This window comes from Choloepus didactylus, chromosome 15 (genome assembly GCF_015220235.1).
Source record: "Choloepus didactylus isolate mChoDid1 chromosome 15, mChoDid1.pri, whole genome shotgun sequence".
NCBI classification, from domain to species: domain Eukaryota; kingdom Metazoa; phylum Chordata; class Mammalia; order Pilosa; family Megalonychidae; genus Choloepus; species Choloepus didactylus.
Window position 1 is genome coordinate 6,237,387 of NC_051321.1, and position 16,911 is coordinate 6,254,297.

The 16,911-nt window shown below is 44.6% G+C and overlaps 2 protein-coding genes across 8 annotated transcripts in view; one reads left to right on the forward strand and one right to left on the reverse strand.

Moving 5' to 3' along the window:
• Positions 1–16,911, reverse strand: part of DOCK1 (dedicator of cytokinesis 1) — a 546,722-nt gene that overhangs the window by 260,206 nt on the left and 269,605 nt on the right. The gene's annotated exons all lie outside the window — the stretch shown is intronic.
• Positions 1–16,911, forward strand: part of INSYN2A (inhibitory synaptic factor 2A) — a 57,828-nt gene that overhangs the window by 5,881 nt on the left and 35,036 nt on the right. For 3 of the 6 annotated variants that reach the window (XM_037804944.1, XM_037804946.1, XM_037804945.1), the window contains exon 1: positions 14,015–15,296. In XM_037804944.1, the coding sequence (XP_037660872.1) occupies positions 14,056–15,296 (1,241 nt within the window). In that variant the 5' untranslated portion in view covers positions 14,015–14,055. Of the gene's footprint in view, positions 1–11,415; positions 11,503–14,014; positions 15,297–16,911 lie in introns of those variants that run through there. The other 3 variants (XM_037804947.1, XM_037804949.1, XM_037804948.1) reach the window with 2 other exon arrangements.

Below are 16,911 nucleotides of genomic sequence, written 5' to 3' on the forward strand. Positions count from 1 at the left end.
ATTTCCTTTGGTAAAAATTCACATGGGTAGAAGTTGAGTTTTTAAAATTAGAACATGTTTGAAGTCAGTGAGCTGGTGTTAGAGTGAACAAAACAAACCAAGAGAAATAAGGAAAGTCTAACTTGCATCCATCAGATAGAAGAAATACTTTTCTACCCCATATTCTGGAATTTTCCCTAGAGCCTTACCAAAAGACTGGAGCGTTCATGAGGCCATTTCTAGGGAACTAGAAGACAGCTGTCTCTCAGCCTTGACCTCTCATCATAGTTTGACTTCTTAACATCAACTTCAGAGATCTGTCTGCCAGACTCATCCATTTATGACTGCCACTTTATCAACACCAAAGTGATGCATGCAGACTTTTTTAAAAATTTTTCCCTTGTTGTAATCACACGACACAAATGACAAGGGTCCCACTGATGGTGCTCAAGAGCAGCCTAGCTCTGATTAATGCGGCCAGGACTCAGTCGTAGAAACAGTGCCCTGGAGGCCTCACATGAGGGGTGCAGAGAAGTTTGAAATTAGCCAAGTGCTGATTTCATCCTTACCATATTTTTTATTTGACTTCTCCATTCATTTAAGAGGCCGATGATAACTGGTTTTCTCAATTACTTGGGTTTGTTTTAATAGCAGGTAATTAGCTCAGTGGCTTCACTGAAGTATGTCCATCCTTGTTTATTTGCTCCATTCTTTATATCTGTCTTCGTATGTAATATTCACACTCCTCTACATATACCTCTACTTTATTTCTTGTGCCTGTCAGCTTTGCTAATGTGGCCAAGGTACGCAGTTAGCCTGAATGATGCAATTTAGTTTATGGTTGGAACAATGGATTCATGAAAATACTGTCCCGTCTTACTCTGCAGGGTTTACGCCCCTCGTCCACTGGGCAGGGTCATCCCTGGGTGAATGGTGGACACTTGACCCTACCCCGGGGCTCTGGCTTCTGAATTCATTCCGAGATATCATTTAAATTCTACATCAGTGTGTCAGTTCTAACTCGCGATCTAACAGGTCAGTGAAAGTGACCACTGGCCTGCTCAGCTTTAATGTTAAAACCTAGGATAATCAGACAATTTTAAATACACCATTTGAGGTTGAAACTACTTTCCAGGTGGTTGTTTGTCAAGCTTGTTTCTCTCCAGTGACATAGCCCGTGGCATCCGAATGTATAACCTGCTCCGGAATGTGTTGTCCTTGTCGACATCCACTTGATCACCAGGAACATATTCTGAGAGCTGTGAGAATGGCCTCCTGAGCTCTCAGTGCAGCTCAAAGTGGGCAGCACGGGACAGGAGGTGAGAGCACAGGCTCTGAGTGAGACTGTCCGCGTTTGCACTCCCAGCTCTGCCAAGTGCTATGTGGGCAGCCACGGCCTCATCATGCATCTATCAGTGACTCGGTTTCCCCCCTTTATAGAACTGGTAACTTCTGCTTCAGACATTGTTTGGAGAATGAACTATTTGAACATATAGAAAACACAGAACAGTACGTGGTCTGTGGCAAGCATTGTATGTCAGCTCTTATTATTATTTTTACACCCCCGGGTTACATAACTCGCTCAGGGTTCCCAGCTAATTAGTGAAAGGACCAGAACTCAAAACCATGCAGTCTGCCTCTCAACCTCAGCTTTTAAGCACCGTGTGATAGTACACAGCCAGGAATTAGCCTGCCAAGAAAACATTGTAGAATGTGGGAAAGATATACGATGACCTGCAGTTCTCTCTTCCCTGACTTATAAAACCCTGCATAGAGAATCCCAACGTAAATCATTCATTGCAAAGAACTGCAGTGCACTAATAACTGATCTCAAACTCCAGGTACATGCTTTTTGATGAGCACTGCCCCGGCTACAGAATTCCTAGGAAGGAATATTGCATCCCCAACCGGAAGCATCAACAGAACAAAGGTGAAAATGCCCTAATCCTATGTAGCGCCTGCCCAGTGACAATTTACTTGGCAAGTGCCCAAGACCTGTATTTTAACCATGACAATGATGGGGTCACTAGTGTTCCCTCAATCTGGAGTGTGAATCCACCACACCAAGGCCAAGCGAGGTCATGGAAGTGAACCCCACTGGCCTGGCCTGGGTTCTGCTGCTGATTGCCCCACTGCTGGCTGATTCCCAACTTCATTCTAGAAAAAAAATGGCACTCCCTGCTTCCCTGGAACATTTATTCATTCATGTACTCATTCAGTAAATATTTATTTGTACGTTTTATGTGCCAGATACTATTTTAAGCTTTCAGGATACAGCAGAAAAGAGAAGAGAGCAAGAGGGTGGGAGAAGTAAAAAACAAAGCAAAACATGGTAGCCAGTCATTTTTGGTTGTGGATGCATTATTAGAATTATCTGAAGAGGGCTTTTGTTTGTTTTTTTAACTTTAACAACAGAAATTTACTGTCTTACAGCTCTGGGAGCTAGAAGTCCAGAATCAAGGTGTTGGCATGGCTGTGCTACTGCTGCTTCTTTTTTTTTTTTTTTTTTAAATATTAATTTGGTTTTTACTGAGACAGGTTCTGATGTGGGGTTTTTGCCAACAGTAACGCAATGGGACTTTCTTTGGGGTAAATATATTTCAGTTCCTGTGTGTGTGTGTGTGTGTGTGTGTGTGTGTGTGTGTGTGTGTGTCCATAAAAGAATCCAGTGTCAATGACAAGACAGGGAAAGCACCTGGTGCCACTGTAGCCACCTCTGGTACCCTCTCCGAGTGTGGTGGTCTGGACAGGTGGGCTGAGCTTCCTTCTGGGGGCTGACCTTCTGGGGTTCCTCGGCTGGCCTGTGGCGGCATAACTCACTGTCTGCTGCACCACATTGCACGCACGTGGTCTTGCGGTCTGTCTCTTGGTCTCTCCCTCCCTCTTTCTTTCTCTCCCCCTCCCCCACCCTCTCCCTAATTTCCTCTCCTAACTGTAGTAGGGACCACCCCAATCCAGTTTGGCCTCATCTTTTGTTTAAAAAAAGAACTTATTTTGAAACAATTTCAAACTTACAGGACAGTTGGAAAAATAATTCAACCCCAAACAGACAACTTGAGGAGGTTGTTTTTGTTGTTACTGTTGGAAACCCTGTTTCCACCCCTCAGACATTCTGTTTTACCTGGACTGGGGCGGGATCCATATGTTTGATTTCTTTTTCTTTCTTGTATTTATCTTTTAATGGATTACCTGCCTGGTCTACAAGCATGGCGTCCTAGGGTTAAAGCCCTTGAGGAAAATGCATGTTTTCCTCCTCCTCCTCGGGACACAGCCACACCCTGGAGTCTCTTCTTTACATAACTGGAAATGCTCTAACAACAACAACAACAAAATCTTGTAAAAGGTTCCACTTCTTCAACACCTCTGCTCTCCTCCAAGGCTTAAAGAATGCCAAAGTATGAAAAGGTCAGTGGAGGTTTTGGAAAGATTTATGTTTTCCTCTCAAAAAATCTTTTCAGGACTTTGATGTCCACAGAAAATCCTGTCATAGATCATCAGTTCTGCTCACTCACGCAGATGCTAACTCCTGTTCATGAACCCATGAGCGCAGTTTATTCAACTTTCCTCTCTTCCCCCTTTTCACCATCCTTACGAAGTAAGAGCGCATCTGTCTACGGAGGTGCTGCAGAATTTAAAGGTAGAGGCAAAACACAGAAATATAAACTCACAATATGATTATTCATCGAACACTTGAGCTGATTATATGTTGGATGTTTCAGAGAACACAAAAACAGAGGGTGTCCTGCCTTCGAAGCCTGTCCTGGCTTTGATTTTGTTTTACCCTGGGATGAATTCCCCAATTCCAGTGTGGAGAGGAGCGGTTACTGCAACGGCCCCACAAAGGACAGTCGAAAAGCTGATCATTCCGCTGACTTGATTATTTTCAAGGTGATCAAAACTATCTGTGCTTCAGCTCAAGTGAAGAGCAGACAGGATACAATACAGTTTACCTGACCTGTGTCTCCTGAGCATCACTAAAACCCCCTTTCTCTCCTAGATCTGCATATGTCTGTCTGCTGTGTGTTTCTCTAGCACTCATCGTTCCCTCCCATCAGCTATCATTGTTTCCCTCCAGTTCTTTCTCTTTCTATTTCCCCATTACCCCTTTCCTTCTTCATTTGCACCTCAATTGACAATAATAGGATAGAGGTAATTTCTAAATATTGATTTTATTAACTGAGCATGATTTTACATTCAGTGTTCCCAAGTCAAAGTAAGGAGAATTGAAAGTTATATAATTCATTCAAAACCTTTGGGCAATGCACCCATCCTTCGGAAGTAACTGAACCCAGTGGTGTGCTCTGGACCCTCTGTTTGCCCCATCCCCATCCCCCTAGGGTCAGTGATTGCTCCTCTGGAGAAAAAAAACAGTGTTTGATTAGAAGGCTAAAATTAGAAAAGATTCTACACTATAAATTTTTTGTTAATTATTCCAAACTTTTGAGATTTTGAATTACATTCTTTTAATTTACCACCACCACGTCCCACTCCCAAGAAGAAAGCTGGATAATGTAAGAACAAACCTGCTGATACTCACTAGTAAGTTACATACACTGCAACAAATATGTAGTAAAGGCCTCAATATACTTTTTTAAATATATAACATGTCTTTTCTGCATCATCTACTCATTTTTGTGAGTGTGTGTGCCATCTCTTTCAACTCCACAAGCACAGAAAAAATTTAAAGCAATTCTGTACAACAACTAAGCTCAAGATAGTTATGTCAAACTTCAGAAGAGAAAAATCTCTGAGCCAAGTTTTATTTAAACTAACAAAACCCCGTTCCCTTTCTCCCTTGCACTCATCTAATTCCTACCCAGGTTTCAGAATACAGTCAAGTTTCACCTAATCCAAGGATCCAGATAACATGCAAAGAATCCTTGGAAGCCCTAATAATAATGTACACCCATCCTAAACCCTAACGTCTCTTGGGTAAGTCCTCAGCTGTGATGATACTATAATGCATATCATATTCTTAAAATAATCAGCAAATACTCGAAGGCTGATTGAACACTGGAGAAAGGAAGTGCTGAGAGTTACGCCTTTATATTTAACTTAAGGAGAGGAGACTGTCAACACACAGGCATGGAATGTTCCTGCTCATCCTTAGCCCTCACTTGTATGTCTCCCAGGTGAAGCCCACCCTGAATCCCCAGGGAAGAGGGGAATTCTCTTAGCACTCGCTGCCTCCCTAGCCCCATGATGGTCCTGAGCACAGAGGGCTGGCCTTATCCGTCAAGGCGTGTGTCTCCCGTCTGAGCACGTGTTCCCAAGGACAGTGCCTCATTTTCTTCTGTGTGCCCAGTACCCAGTACAGTGCCTGTTTCACTGAAGACACTTCGGTGCTGTTTACTGGGTAAGTGGAAGCATCAGAAGAAAGCTGGGGTGGCCAGAGAAGGCCAGACAAGACCTGGAGCACCGAAAGGAAACTGTCCATGGGCAGGAGGATAGGGGTGCATTGGTAAGGGAGCCAGTGCAAGTGAAGACACAAGTGGAGACTGACCTTGGTGACAGTGAGGGTACTGGCTTAACTTCAGCGGAGGAAAAACTGTTGAGGAGCCATGAAAAATCTAAAGAGAAAAGCAGAGTGGGGAAGGATGATAGAGAACATTCAGGAAAAAAAAATAGATTGGCCCCTTAAGAGTTGCTTTTTTGGAAGTGCTAACCTACAGGAACTCATGGAGAGATCTACAAAGATGAGAGACATGCACAGAAGACTGGGGTGAAGAGCTGAGGGCAGGGAAGATAAGAAGGCCATGGTCAGGTGGGAATAGCGTGAATGGAGAAGAAGAAATCAATAGGAGAAGCGACAAGATGGAAAAACAAAAAAAGTCACTGGGACCTGGTGATGACTGGATATGGGGGGTTCAACTGGAGAGTGAATCAGGCAAAGATTTGGCAGCATCTGTTAGTGCAGCCTCAGAATAAAAATACTGAAGGACCAAACGCTACTCTAATTTGGGGTATGGGTCTGTTGACCCATCGCAAGTCAGTTCTGCCCTTCATTCAACACTTATGTGTGCCTCCTGCTCCAGGCTCAGCCAAGGTGAATGCAGAAGCTGTGTTTCTGAGGTGAGTATGAACCACCCCAGGGTCTCAAGCCATTACTCTGTGTCAAACACCCTCCCAGCAAAGACCACTGAGTCCTCCTTAATATTGCCAGAGAAGCGGCAAAGCTTTTCATGCACAAGGAGCAGAACTCTGCAAGGGTGAGATGTGACTTCATATTTTTAAAAAATAGCTGCTTATAATTATGCGTGGAGAAGACAGAAGGCCACAATAGCTGTTGGCCTAGGAAAGAATTAAAGAGCCACCTGACCTGGCAGAATAGAAAATAACACCAGGATTGATGCGGGGTATAATTTATATTGTAGAATAAAACATGACAGCTATTTGGGTGTCATAGTTTAAAGTATGCAACATACAGACATTTTTTGTTTATCTTTTTTTTTTCCTCCCCCACAATCTGTTGGGTATTAAATGTTAGAACTTCACCCCTAAGCTCACCTGCAATGAATAACACTTGCTGCTAGGAACACTCCTTCTGTTTCCATAAACCCTTGGCACAGCCTCCTGGTGGACAACATCTGTTGTCCATCTGTCCATTGGGGAGATGGACTTTCCCGAGGATCCCTTTGTTGCCCATCAGCTGCGATGGAAGGAAGAAAAAGCCTCCTACACTTTATGCTGTGGGTCTTAATTCATGCCCTTTGGTTCCACTCCAGATTAAACCACCCCTGCATCATTTTCAGGCCAAGAGTCAGGAAAGGCTCGAGAATTCAAACCCAAACACTCTTTCCTCATCACATGGATGGGCTGCAAAACATGAGGGCTTGAAACAGCACATGGACTTCTAAAGCCCTTCCGTGAGGACTGGTGTGGGCTCCTTGGGCAGTATTTTCTCTGCTTTGCTGTCAGCTTCTAAACAGGAGCTGATTACAAGAAGTGCTCATTTCCCTCTTTCTTTCTTGGCTTAGTTACCACTGCAGTGAATCCATGACCTTCCAAAGCCTAGGATTTGGCTAGACTAAAACAACGCTGAAGATACACTATAATGAAAAATGCAGTGGGGGTGGGGGAATCCTCTTGATGATAGTGGATGGGCACTTACATAGCCTTGTCAGAAAGACACATTGCAGCTTCAACTCTAAAGGATTTCAATTGTAGTGAATGTCTCCCTCCAAGCAGGAATTTTGCCCTGGGTGTTACAATATGGTAATCCTGAGATTAAACTAAGAGAAGCATCAGGAGAGAAATACTCTATGACACAAGGTCATTTTTGAAAAGTCAATGTTCTAATTTTAGTTCTGGATATATCATAAGTCAAATCACGCCATTTAGAAAAAAAAAATACAAGTGATAGACTCAGCATAGCTGATCAATAAGGTAAAGCCCTCCCTGAGTCGATCCCAGTATCTACATGTTTTCCTTGGAGTGGAATCCAATAAAGTCTAAGAAAGGGGAGCCACCTCTTCTGTGACCTCAATCCCACCTCCAGCTGACCCCAAAACTACCAGACTGATGACTACTGACTGATTATTGGAACCATCCAGGGAGAGGGCAAGTGGGACAAAAAGGATTCCAGTTTTTTCTCTGTACATACTGCAATAATCTAAATGTACTCATGAGCTAGGCTCAAAACCCTTATCTCTCAGATTCTTTGAAATCATCATGCTAATATGAGAGGAGAGAGAAGCAGGGAACAGCTTTACTAATTGTACAGATGATTTTGGTTAGGAGGAGGAACTACCAGTTTTACTGAACTCTCTATGGTCATTATTAGCTAGTAAAGCTAATTGCTGTAAGTAAAGTTAATTTTTTACATTGAAGTAACATCTCATTTAGAGGACGGATTATTTTTTCAGTCAACTTTCAACACCATCATACAGTTTTGCTAATTGATTTCTACTAATTAAGATTCCATTTGGATAAAGGATGAGCAAAGGTTAATGTCAGTATAAGCTGAAAATCAAAGAACTAACTAAGGGTGGGACATAAATGAGGAGGAAAGCCTGTCCATTTAAGGGGACTGTTTTCTGGTTCTTCTAAAACCTCAACCCCAAATCCAAAGCAACTCTATAAAATGGTTGTGTTCACTTCCTTCTTTCCTATTCATTAGAGATGGGCCAGAGTAAGCTTCTGTGGCAACAGTGGTTTATACTATGGGGTTAAAATAATTGACCAAAGTCACTGTTAGTTAAAATGTGTTTCATAAAATTACAGGTAGGAGTGAACTGGGGCCCTGTCCAGGATGCTTTTCTGTTTCAAAAGCTGTCTTGAAGTTCCCCAAGTGCCCTTTTCCCTAATTCAGACTTGGACTGGCCATCAGTTCGTAATGACGGATGCTGTACTGCAATCTTCCCCAAATCAACAGAACGTCCTTTGGCATGTGTCCTCCAAGGTATCACAACACTGCAGCGCTGCAACGAGAGCCGACTGCTCCTTCACAGCAGGGCATCTGCATTCATTTACTTACCCCCTTTTAGTCCTCTTAATCAGTGATCCCTGAAGAAGCCAACAAATGTCTGGAAGACTATCATTTCAGTGTATTAAAGGAAATTAAACGGAGACAGTCCAAAACCTATAGCAGTTAGCTCTGCCCCGAGGAAAAGAAGGGTTCCATTGTTGAAGAATCAATCTCGGTGCCTAGAAAACAGATCTTAAAGATAACTTATTTCACCACCCAAGTGAATTCTAAAGGGGTGAAATTCTACTTTATTTTGCTTTCCCTCTAGGAAGCTGCACATCAATGGATAGTATATTAATTTTCACCACCCTCCCAACCCAAATAACCTAATGCTCAGGCATTCCCCCAGCATATGGAATAAAATGCTGACCCAATTAAGCTTGGAGTTCAGCCAGCATCTCTGACTCCAAGGTGTCCCAACAGTGGGAAAGCCACTAGAATAACCAATAATATCGTGCAGTCCCCGTCCAGCCTCGTGAGATGGCTTGCCTGGCTCTTTTGCTACCTCTGTACCTGATGGACACAGGGCACCGTCTGGCCAGCTGTTTCCCACTGCAGCACCTGGGTCCAGTTGGGTGCATCCTGCCTCACACAGTACCTCGTAGTGCCCAAGTAGAAACTTCTAGGTCAGTGCACAGATTTTAAGAATGGAGACGACCCAATGGAGATTAGTTCTTGTTAGCTGATGAGGTCCCACAAAGTTTCCTTCAGATTATAGGCCAAATCATTTCATTTCTGATTAAAACAGATGGTGTTTCCATCCTAACAGCGAGTTTTCTTGTATATTGAGCTCTATCCATCTATCTGTACGTATTTCTGTACATATGTATGTAGAGAGACATGTCTACATGATATACACATATGCACACATACATACACACATGCTATTGATATTTTGACATTCATTTTCTTTATTCAGACCTTCCTCAAAACAAGAAAAAATGACCTTTGGGAGACTGCTCTTACCCAAATCTAATCATTTCTGGGTCTCTCTTATTCTAGTACAATTGTTTATACTTTCCAGAGGTCTGTCCTGTCATTATGCTTAACTTATGGATTGACTTTGCCCTGTGTTTCTTTTAATTGGCAAAACAATATAACAACATTGCCCATCCCCCTAAAACACTGGAAAACAGAAGGGAAAATACATCTCCCAAAATGAAGACGTCCCAAAGGTCTAAACACCTAAAGAATTACTATGTTTGTTCATTTTCTCCCAATTCAATTTGGTAGACTGCTTTCTTTCACTTAACATTATTTCATAAGTGCTTTTCGATGATACTAAATAATCTTTACAATTATCATTTTAATGGCCATACTGGGTGAATGTACAGCATAATTTACTTAACCATTTACCTATTGTTAGGCATTTATTTGCCTCTGTTTTTCACTTCCAAGTTGGAATGAACATTTTTATACAACCTATTAATTTAAAGCAGTATGCAAGATGACTCTTCATCACTAATCTAAAAATACAGGGTTTATATATTTACAACTCACATTTGATTATGAAATTTAATTTGAGGGTAATTAAGACATTTATATTCCAAACAGCTCCTCAACATCAAGCTCTCCCTGAATCAGACAGGCACAACCATGACTAGCCATTTGCACCTCAAGACAGCGCAGCCCAGTGAATTCTAAAACACCGTTTTCGTATGAAAAATAAACTTTATGGACTCCTGCTACTTTGGAGCCAAGAGATCAACTCCAAGAACCCTAGTCCACCTCCGCTGAGGTGACCCAGCCAAGGCAAGGCATTGCCCAAAATGCTGCTGGGGTTTCATGCTCAGTCCAAAACTCAAGACAGCCCCCACTCAGACCATGCTCCAGGGCCCTGAGGGCTCCTGGGAACGATGTGCAGACTCTGCTTAACTCAGACCCAGACCTGTGGAGGGAAGAGGCCAAGGAAATTGCCCAGATGGGCTTCAGCAATTGGATGCTTTCTGTGGTCTATCATGAGTCACCTCAGGTGACAGATTTCTGTGAGCCAGGGGTAGCAGTTTAGTGCATGGGCTTGGAAGGGGTTCCGCTGCGGAATTCTGAAGAAGTTGCAAAAAGAAAGCCTTATGCCTCATTTTCTCAATCTGCAGTAGGAGGACAAAAATAGCACCTCCCCATCAGGTTACTACTGTAGGTCAAATGAGAAAATGCAAGCGAAGTGCCAGGGAGCGTGTCAGCACTGGCAAGAACACAGAAGTACGTGACTTGGCCTGTAAATGAATGATGGAATGGATGAATGAACACCTGCAAGGAGATTCTACGTGTCTCACAGTCTTCTGTAGAATGCTCAAATTACCTTCATGGCAAAATCATTTTCTGGATGGTAAACATCGCAAGGTTGATCCCACCAACAAACAGTAAATGTGCCCACCTTAAGAAGACAGTAATTCTTAATGTTGAAGAAAATTCCATTCTAAAGCTTTAGAAAATACTATCCAGCATCAAAAAGACTCAGAACCTCATCTGAAGTCGAAATAAGTCAAATACAAAATGTCCTTGGTAGCTTTCCTATCCAGCGGGGTCAGGATAATTCTATTACTATTACTTAAAAATAAATTTAAAAAAAAATTTTAAGTCAACAACAAAGAAAATAAACTGATTTAAAATCCTCAGTGTTCCACTGTTTTTACTGATAAACAAATGATTTGTATATACTTAGCAATGCCCTATATAACAGAGAAAGCTCAGAATTATTATTTTTTTGTTATTTCTCGACTGGCAATTAATTCTTCTGATTTGTTTTATTAGTTTGACGGTTGGGCCCAAGACTCAGAATATCTTTCCAAACCAGCAGACTGATGTCAGAAAATTATTTCAGTGCAATTCCTGGGAAATCATGATGATGAATAGCATGGAGGGAAAAACTTATTCAGACCCACATTTTTCAGTAGTGGCAGGGAAAAGGCTGAAGAATTACTAGTAAATTGCTTTTTATAAAAATGCTCTCTCTTTCAAATTTTCCCTAGTATGAAGGTCTTCTGCAGAATGATGGCACAATAGATTTTGAAACACCTGGACAACAAAGGCAGTTAAAGAATGAATATGAGATAAGCGTGAGGGTGAAGATTTAATTTTCTTATTGTACCCCCACCATCTCCCATACTATCCCCCATCAAGACCTTTTGTGTGCATCTTTTTAACCTGTTGGAATAAGTGTCTTGAAAAAGATACATAGTATCTATCTTTAGCAGGCATGCCCTGTCCCACCCATTACCCACAATCTAGATCTCCCCCAAACGGAGCTGAGGATGTCAATGCTACTTTCCTTTAACCCTCTCTCCAAAATGGCCCAGTGTTCTGAGCTTCAAATCTGTACTTCTTACAAAGTCTTCAAATATCCCCAGTGCTTGGCTTAAGCCTCAAAGACCAAAAAAGATTCGTTTCTGTATCTTCTCCAGCTAACTCCGATGAGATTGTTACAGATTGATTATTTTGTCAGGAGACAAAACTCTTCACAGGGGTTAGGACTTGCCTGGCTCTCGGCTCATCTCAGATGGACCCTCAGGGCAGGTGTGCTGTGACCTGCTCGTGCCCGTGGCAGGTGGGGGCACTGCTGTCTGTCCTTGCTCTGTCACTTTGCTTCCTACCCAAAGCCTTCCTTTCAGTACACACTCTAGGATAAAATGGCGGCAGCCTTAGCCATCTGGGGCTGGAAGTTAACTCGGTGGTTCTCAGCAGGTGGTGTTCTGGCCCTCTGGGGCATTTGGCAGTGCCTGGAGACAGTTTTGGTTGTCACACTGGAGCGTGGAGGTGCTGCTGGCATGTAGTGGGTGGACACCGAGGAAGCTGCTGAACACCCTACACGGTACAGCACTGTCCCCACCATAAAGAGTGAGCTGGCCCCAAAGGTCAGCAGTGTGTTGTTGAGAAATCCCAGTCTAGATTATGGTTCGCTGTGCTCTAATGTGGTAGCTGGTTAGCTATGGAAGACATAATTTATGAAATACTTGAGTTTTCTAGAAGTCTTTCATTCAGTCAATACTAGCAAAATGCCAGGACCACATAAGCCTGGGTTGCCGAGGGAAATTTCACAGGGTCCCCAGATGGCAGGGAACTGTCTGCAGTCTCAGAGGGGTCCAGAGGGTTTTCTCCCTTCTTCCTCTTCCCCAAACCACCACATCCACGGGCCTCCAATATGAACTCGGTAAGAACTCAGGGCATGGGGAAGGCTTCCTGCTTCTTGGTTGGCTAGACTCTTGGTCTACCAGAACCAGCCTGGATTTAGGGGTCCCATACATCAGGATCTAGCTCCTGCTTGTACACTCTTATTTGCTGTGTGACCTTGAACAGCAACATACCCTCTCTGAGCCCTCATTTCCTCCTTGAAACAGGGAGTGTGGCACTGACCTTCAGGCCTGGTCCATGCAAGGACTGGCAGAGCACGTGGCCCTCAGACTCACTACCACCACCACCGGCAGCCCCCAGCCTCACCTGGGGGTCTCTGTGAGGGGCCATCAGGCTCCCCCATGGCAGGTCACACAGTCTGTCCACTGCCCACTCACATCCATCTCTGCCTTCTGAGTCCCTCATTCCAAGCCCTGCCTGCCCATCACCCCTCCCATCTGACTGTTTTCTTCTCAAACACAAGGAAAACCAGAGAATGCTAACTCACAGACAACAGACTTAACGATATTTCCTCGCTTTCAGTTCAGCCCTCAAGAAAGTTCTTCCATGTGCAATAAACAGCTGTGAATCTGCCTAATAAAGTGAAGGCGTTTTACCCCACTGGTATTCCCCGAGAGGAATCGTTGGCCACCTGCATCTTTTTAGCTACATTTAATAATTCAGCCCAGGATGAATTTGCATGATTAACATAAAGCCACATGATTTTATTTTCTTTCAGAATTTAAGTACTGAAACAACCACCATTGTTTTCCTTTTTAGAGGTTGCGATCAAAACACAAAACTTGATTCTAGGGTGAATAATTTCTCTTTACAGAGAAAAGGATTTTCAAATACCACTTCCCACTGAATCAAAGAGAAAAGTTGCAAACTCGGCTTTTGGAGATGCAGGGAAATCCGGGTTCTTTTCATGGATAGTGTTAACCCCTTAGAAGCAAGCCACACCCCCAAGATTTATTCTTTATGGTAAACTATCCCCCAACATCCCTAAGGGATAGCTTAAATATACATCTATTTCAGTTCCTCAACTTATCTGCACACAACACTTACCTGCATGGGACACCTAGAATCTCATCTTCCGATAAGTCTTTAAGAGCAAAACAGCAATTCTCTTGGATCCCAATAATAGATTAATCATGTCATCCTTAAAAAATAGTAAAAACCCCAAACCAAATAAGTTGTATTTGGTAAACCATCTGCCTTGAAAGTTTATATGTGCGTATGAAGTGATAATTTGCAAAGCAGAAGAGGCAGCCTCGTTGGGTTTCTTGATGAATATAGTAAAACAGGTTTGTCTAATGGGGAAACATGCATTACTATCAAAAGAAAAAAAATGAGTGTATCCCACATGGGAAAGCAAGCAGGCTTTAATATCTGAGAAGCATCTCAAGCTGTGCCTGCTAGCAATTCTCCGCCTGTCTGATTTCCCTTAACCTAAAGGCTGCCCTCACCTGTTTAAAAATAATTAGAAACCACATAGCATAATGTGGGCTAAAAGTCTGTACTGCCTACGTTTGCGTGTGTGTTTCTGCCCCGCTGACACATCTTTGCTGTTTCTGAATGCAGGAACCATGGTCAGTAAGGAAACCAGCAAATGCATACTCACAGCTTCCGAGAGCGAAGTGGAACCAGCTGCCTCTCTGGCCCTGGAAATGAAATACGCCCTGGATCCCAATCGGCAGATTAAAAAACGCAACAAAGCCCTGCAGGTGCGGTTTAAGGATATCTGCGAGGCGCAGAATGAGCAGAGGGACCTCCAGCTCTCAGGAGGACAGCTGAGCGAGAAGAGGGAGGCCAAGCCCGTCGCCTACAAAGCCGCTTACCGCAAATACATGACTGTGCCGGCGCGGAGGGCCATCCCCAACGTGACCAAGAGCACGGGCGTGCAGACGTCGCCGGGTCTGAAGAAGTGCTACCAGACCTTCCCCCTGGACCGCAAAAAAGGGAACCTCAAAAGCATCCCTGCAGCGGATCCCTTCAAAAGTCAAAACAATGGGTTTTTGATCAGTGCTAAAGAGGGGAGCGAGGGAAAACAGACAGAGGACGCCGGGCCTTGTGGGGCGGCCCGGGTGCAGACGACGGCCTTGGTTTTCCACTCCAGTGAGCACGTGGACGCGGCGGACCAGCCTTTAGGGCCCAGCTGTGCAGAGCTGGGTACGAACCGGGATTTGCTCAGCTGCCCAGAGGGTCCTTTCCAGAACTCCACTCGGCCTCCTTCCAAAGAGCCCGACTACCAGCCGCCCGGGAAAGCCAAACAGGACAGGGGGACGCCAGAGACAGAGGAGCCCGCTCGGCCGGCCCCGGGGAGGCTGTTTAAGACGGAGGTCGCCACTGAGCCTGCCTTGTCCAACTCCGCGGCGGCCAGCGAGTGGTCCCTCTGGCCAGCAGGGGCGGACGAGGAGCGGAGGAGGGCGGTGCAGGTGAACGGGCTCCAGGCCCCCCCAGGTGCCGCACCCACCTGCGCGCCCCTGCTGCGGTGCCCGTCCCCCGAATGTGGTGAAAAGGCCCCGCAGGCCCCAGCCCCACCCGCAGAGGAAGGCCAGCTGTGTACAGCGGCTGTCGCTGTGGGTGATGAATGCCAGCAAATTGTGCCTCAGACGGAAGTGGTGGACCTGAAAGCACAGCTGCAGATGATGGAGAACTTGATCAGCTCAAGCCAAGAAACTATCAAAGTGCTGTTGGGTGTCATTCAGGAGCTGGAGAAAGGAGAGGCTCATCGAGAAGGGTATGTGTGCTCACACTTGTCTTGGCTTTCTCACTCTCGGGGTGGGGGGGTGTCCCGTGTGCAGCCCTGAAAGCCCCAACCCATAATGAGACTAAAGCCAGTGTCTGTGAATACCCTGTAGTCTCAGGATGCAGCGAGCACTAAGGGGAATTGTTTGTTTTATGATGCTAGACTTCATTACATCCTCACCTTCAGGATAAACTCGTTGGTTAGTATGCACCTGTGTGGCCTTGCGTTCAATACTCAGCCTATATTTTGAATGAATTGATGGGTCTTCCGTTTTTATCCACTAGGACTAAAGGTTTATGATATTAGTAATACACAATAGGTATGCCAGTCCACTCTCCAATCCAAATAAAAAGCCAATTTGCCTCTTAGGAATCAGATTAGAGAAGAGAAAAGAACGAATTCTGATGGCCTTCGGAAAAAGAAACACTGACTTGGTTATAACTGGAATAACTTCCATCTGTAGGGCAATGTGTTTTTCTTTGTTGACCTGGAACTTGAACGAGCAGTATCCGCCCCTCGCAAAGCACCACTGTGTGTTTGATCAGGACACTCACCGCCTCCCAAGGGTTGTCCAGTGGGGTCCATTTGGGCTGCAGAAATGATGCCCAGTTCCGGGCCAGTACTGTGGCACTGATGACAGCTGGCTGAACTTTGTTTAGCATCTTTTGAAGTTTAAAATGCACAGCAACAACTTTAAAAACAAATGATTTAAAGTCAGGACCTTATCCCTGGGAAGCCTGCAGTGGGCCGGGCTGTGGGCTCAGTGGGTACAACACAGCCCACGCTGCTCTGGTCCCTGGCTCCTTGAGACAGTGCTCACAGCTGGCCAGCCTTTCCCATTGCACCTGGAAGCTGTCTGGGTTCCCTCTGGCCCTGTGCTGGAGGGTGGAGCTGAGATTATGCCCTATAGGCTCATGTGATTTGTGGGCCCCTAGACTCCTGCTTAGCCAAGCTGGCAGCCAGCATGAAGGTAAGCCAATGGGTACTGCCAGGGCCATATACCACCCTGCGGTGGAGTCAGATGCAGGGTTTGCTTATTGTAAACAGCAGGTGAGGAAGCACCCTTTAAGTTGTGAGGTAGCGAGTGAGACTTAAGCCCTGGCTCAAGAAGCAGAGAGCCTGTTGGAGATCCTGCCCTTAGTGCCAGTGGTCCAGCTACAGAAGGATCTCATTCCCAGTACCCCTACTCCTGTTTACACCAGTCTGTTTGCAGTCTAGGCCATTAAGTAGAGAGAGATGCTAGCCAAGTGTAAAGTAATCTAGCAGTAGATTAGGAGGTAAGCTAACACCACAGAATGTTTCCAGAAGGACTTGTTCAATCTTGGGATTCCATTTCCATTCTCATCCCATTTCAACCATTTAAATTTGCATGTGTGTATATATCCCCCAAAGCAGCACACTAAGGTGGGTATGTAGGGAGTTTGTTGATCAGTAGACCTCATGCCCACAGAAAAGTGAAAAGCCCAAACAAGGATGCAATCACTCATTTTGATCTAGCAGGCATTGACTTAAGCCAGACAGTGGCATAGAAATATGTCGACGTAGCTGGTTGAGAGATAGAATTCACCAAAAAAAAGGGAAAACCAAATGTGTATACTGAATGCAT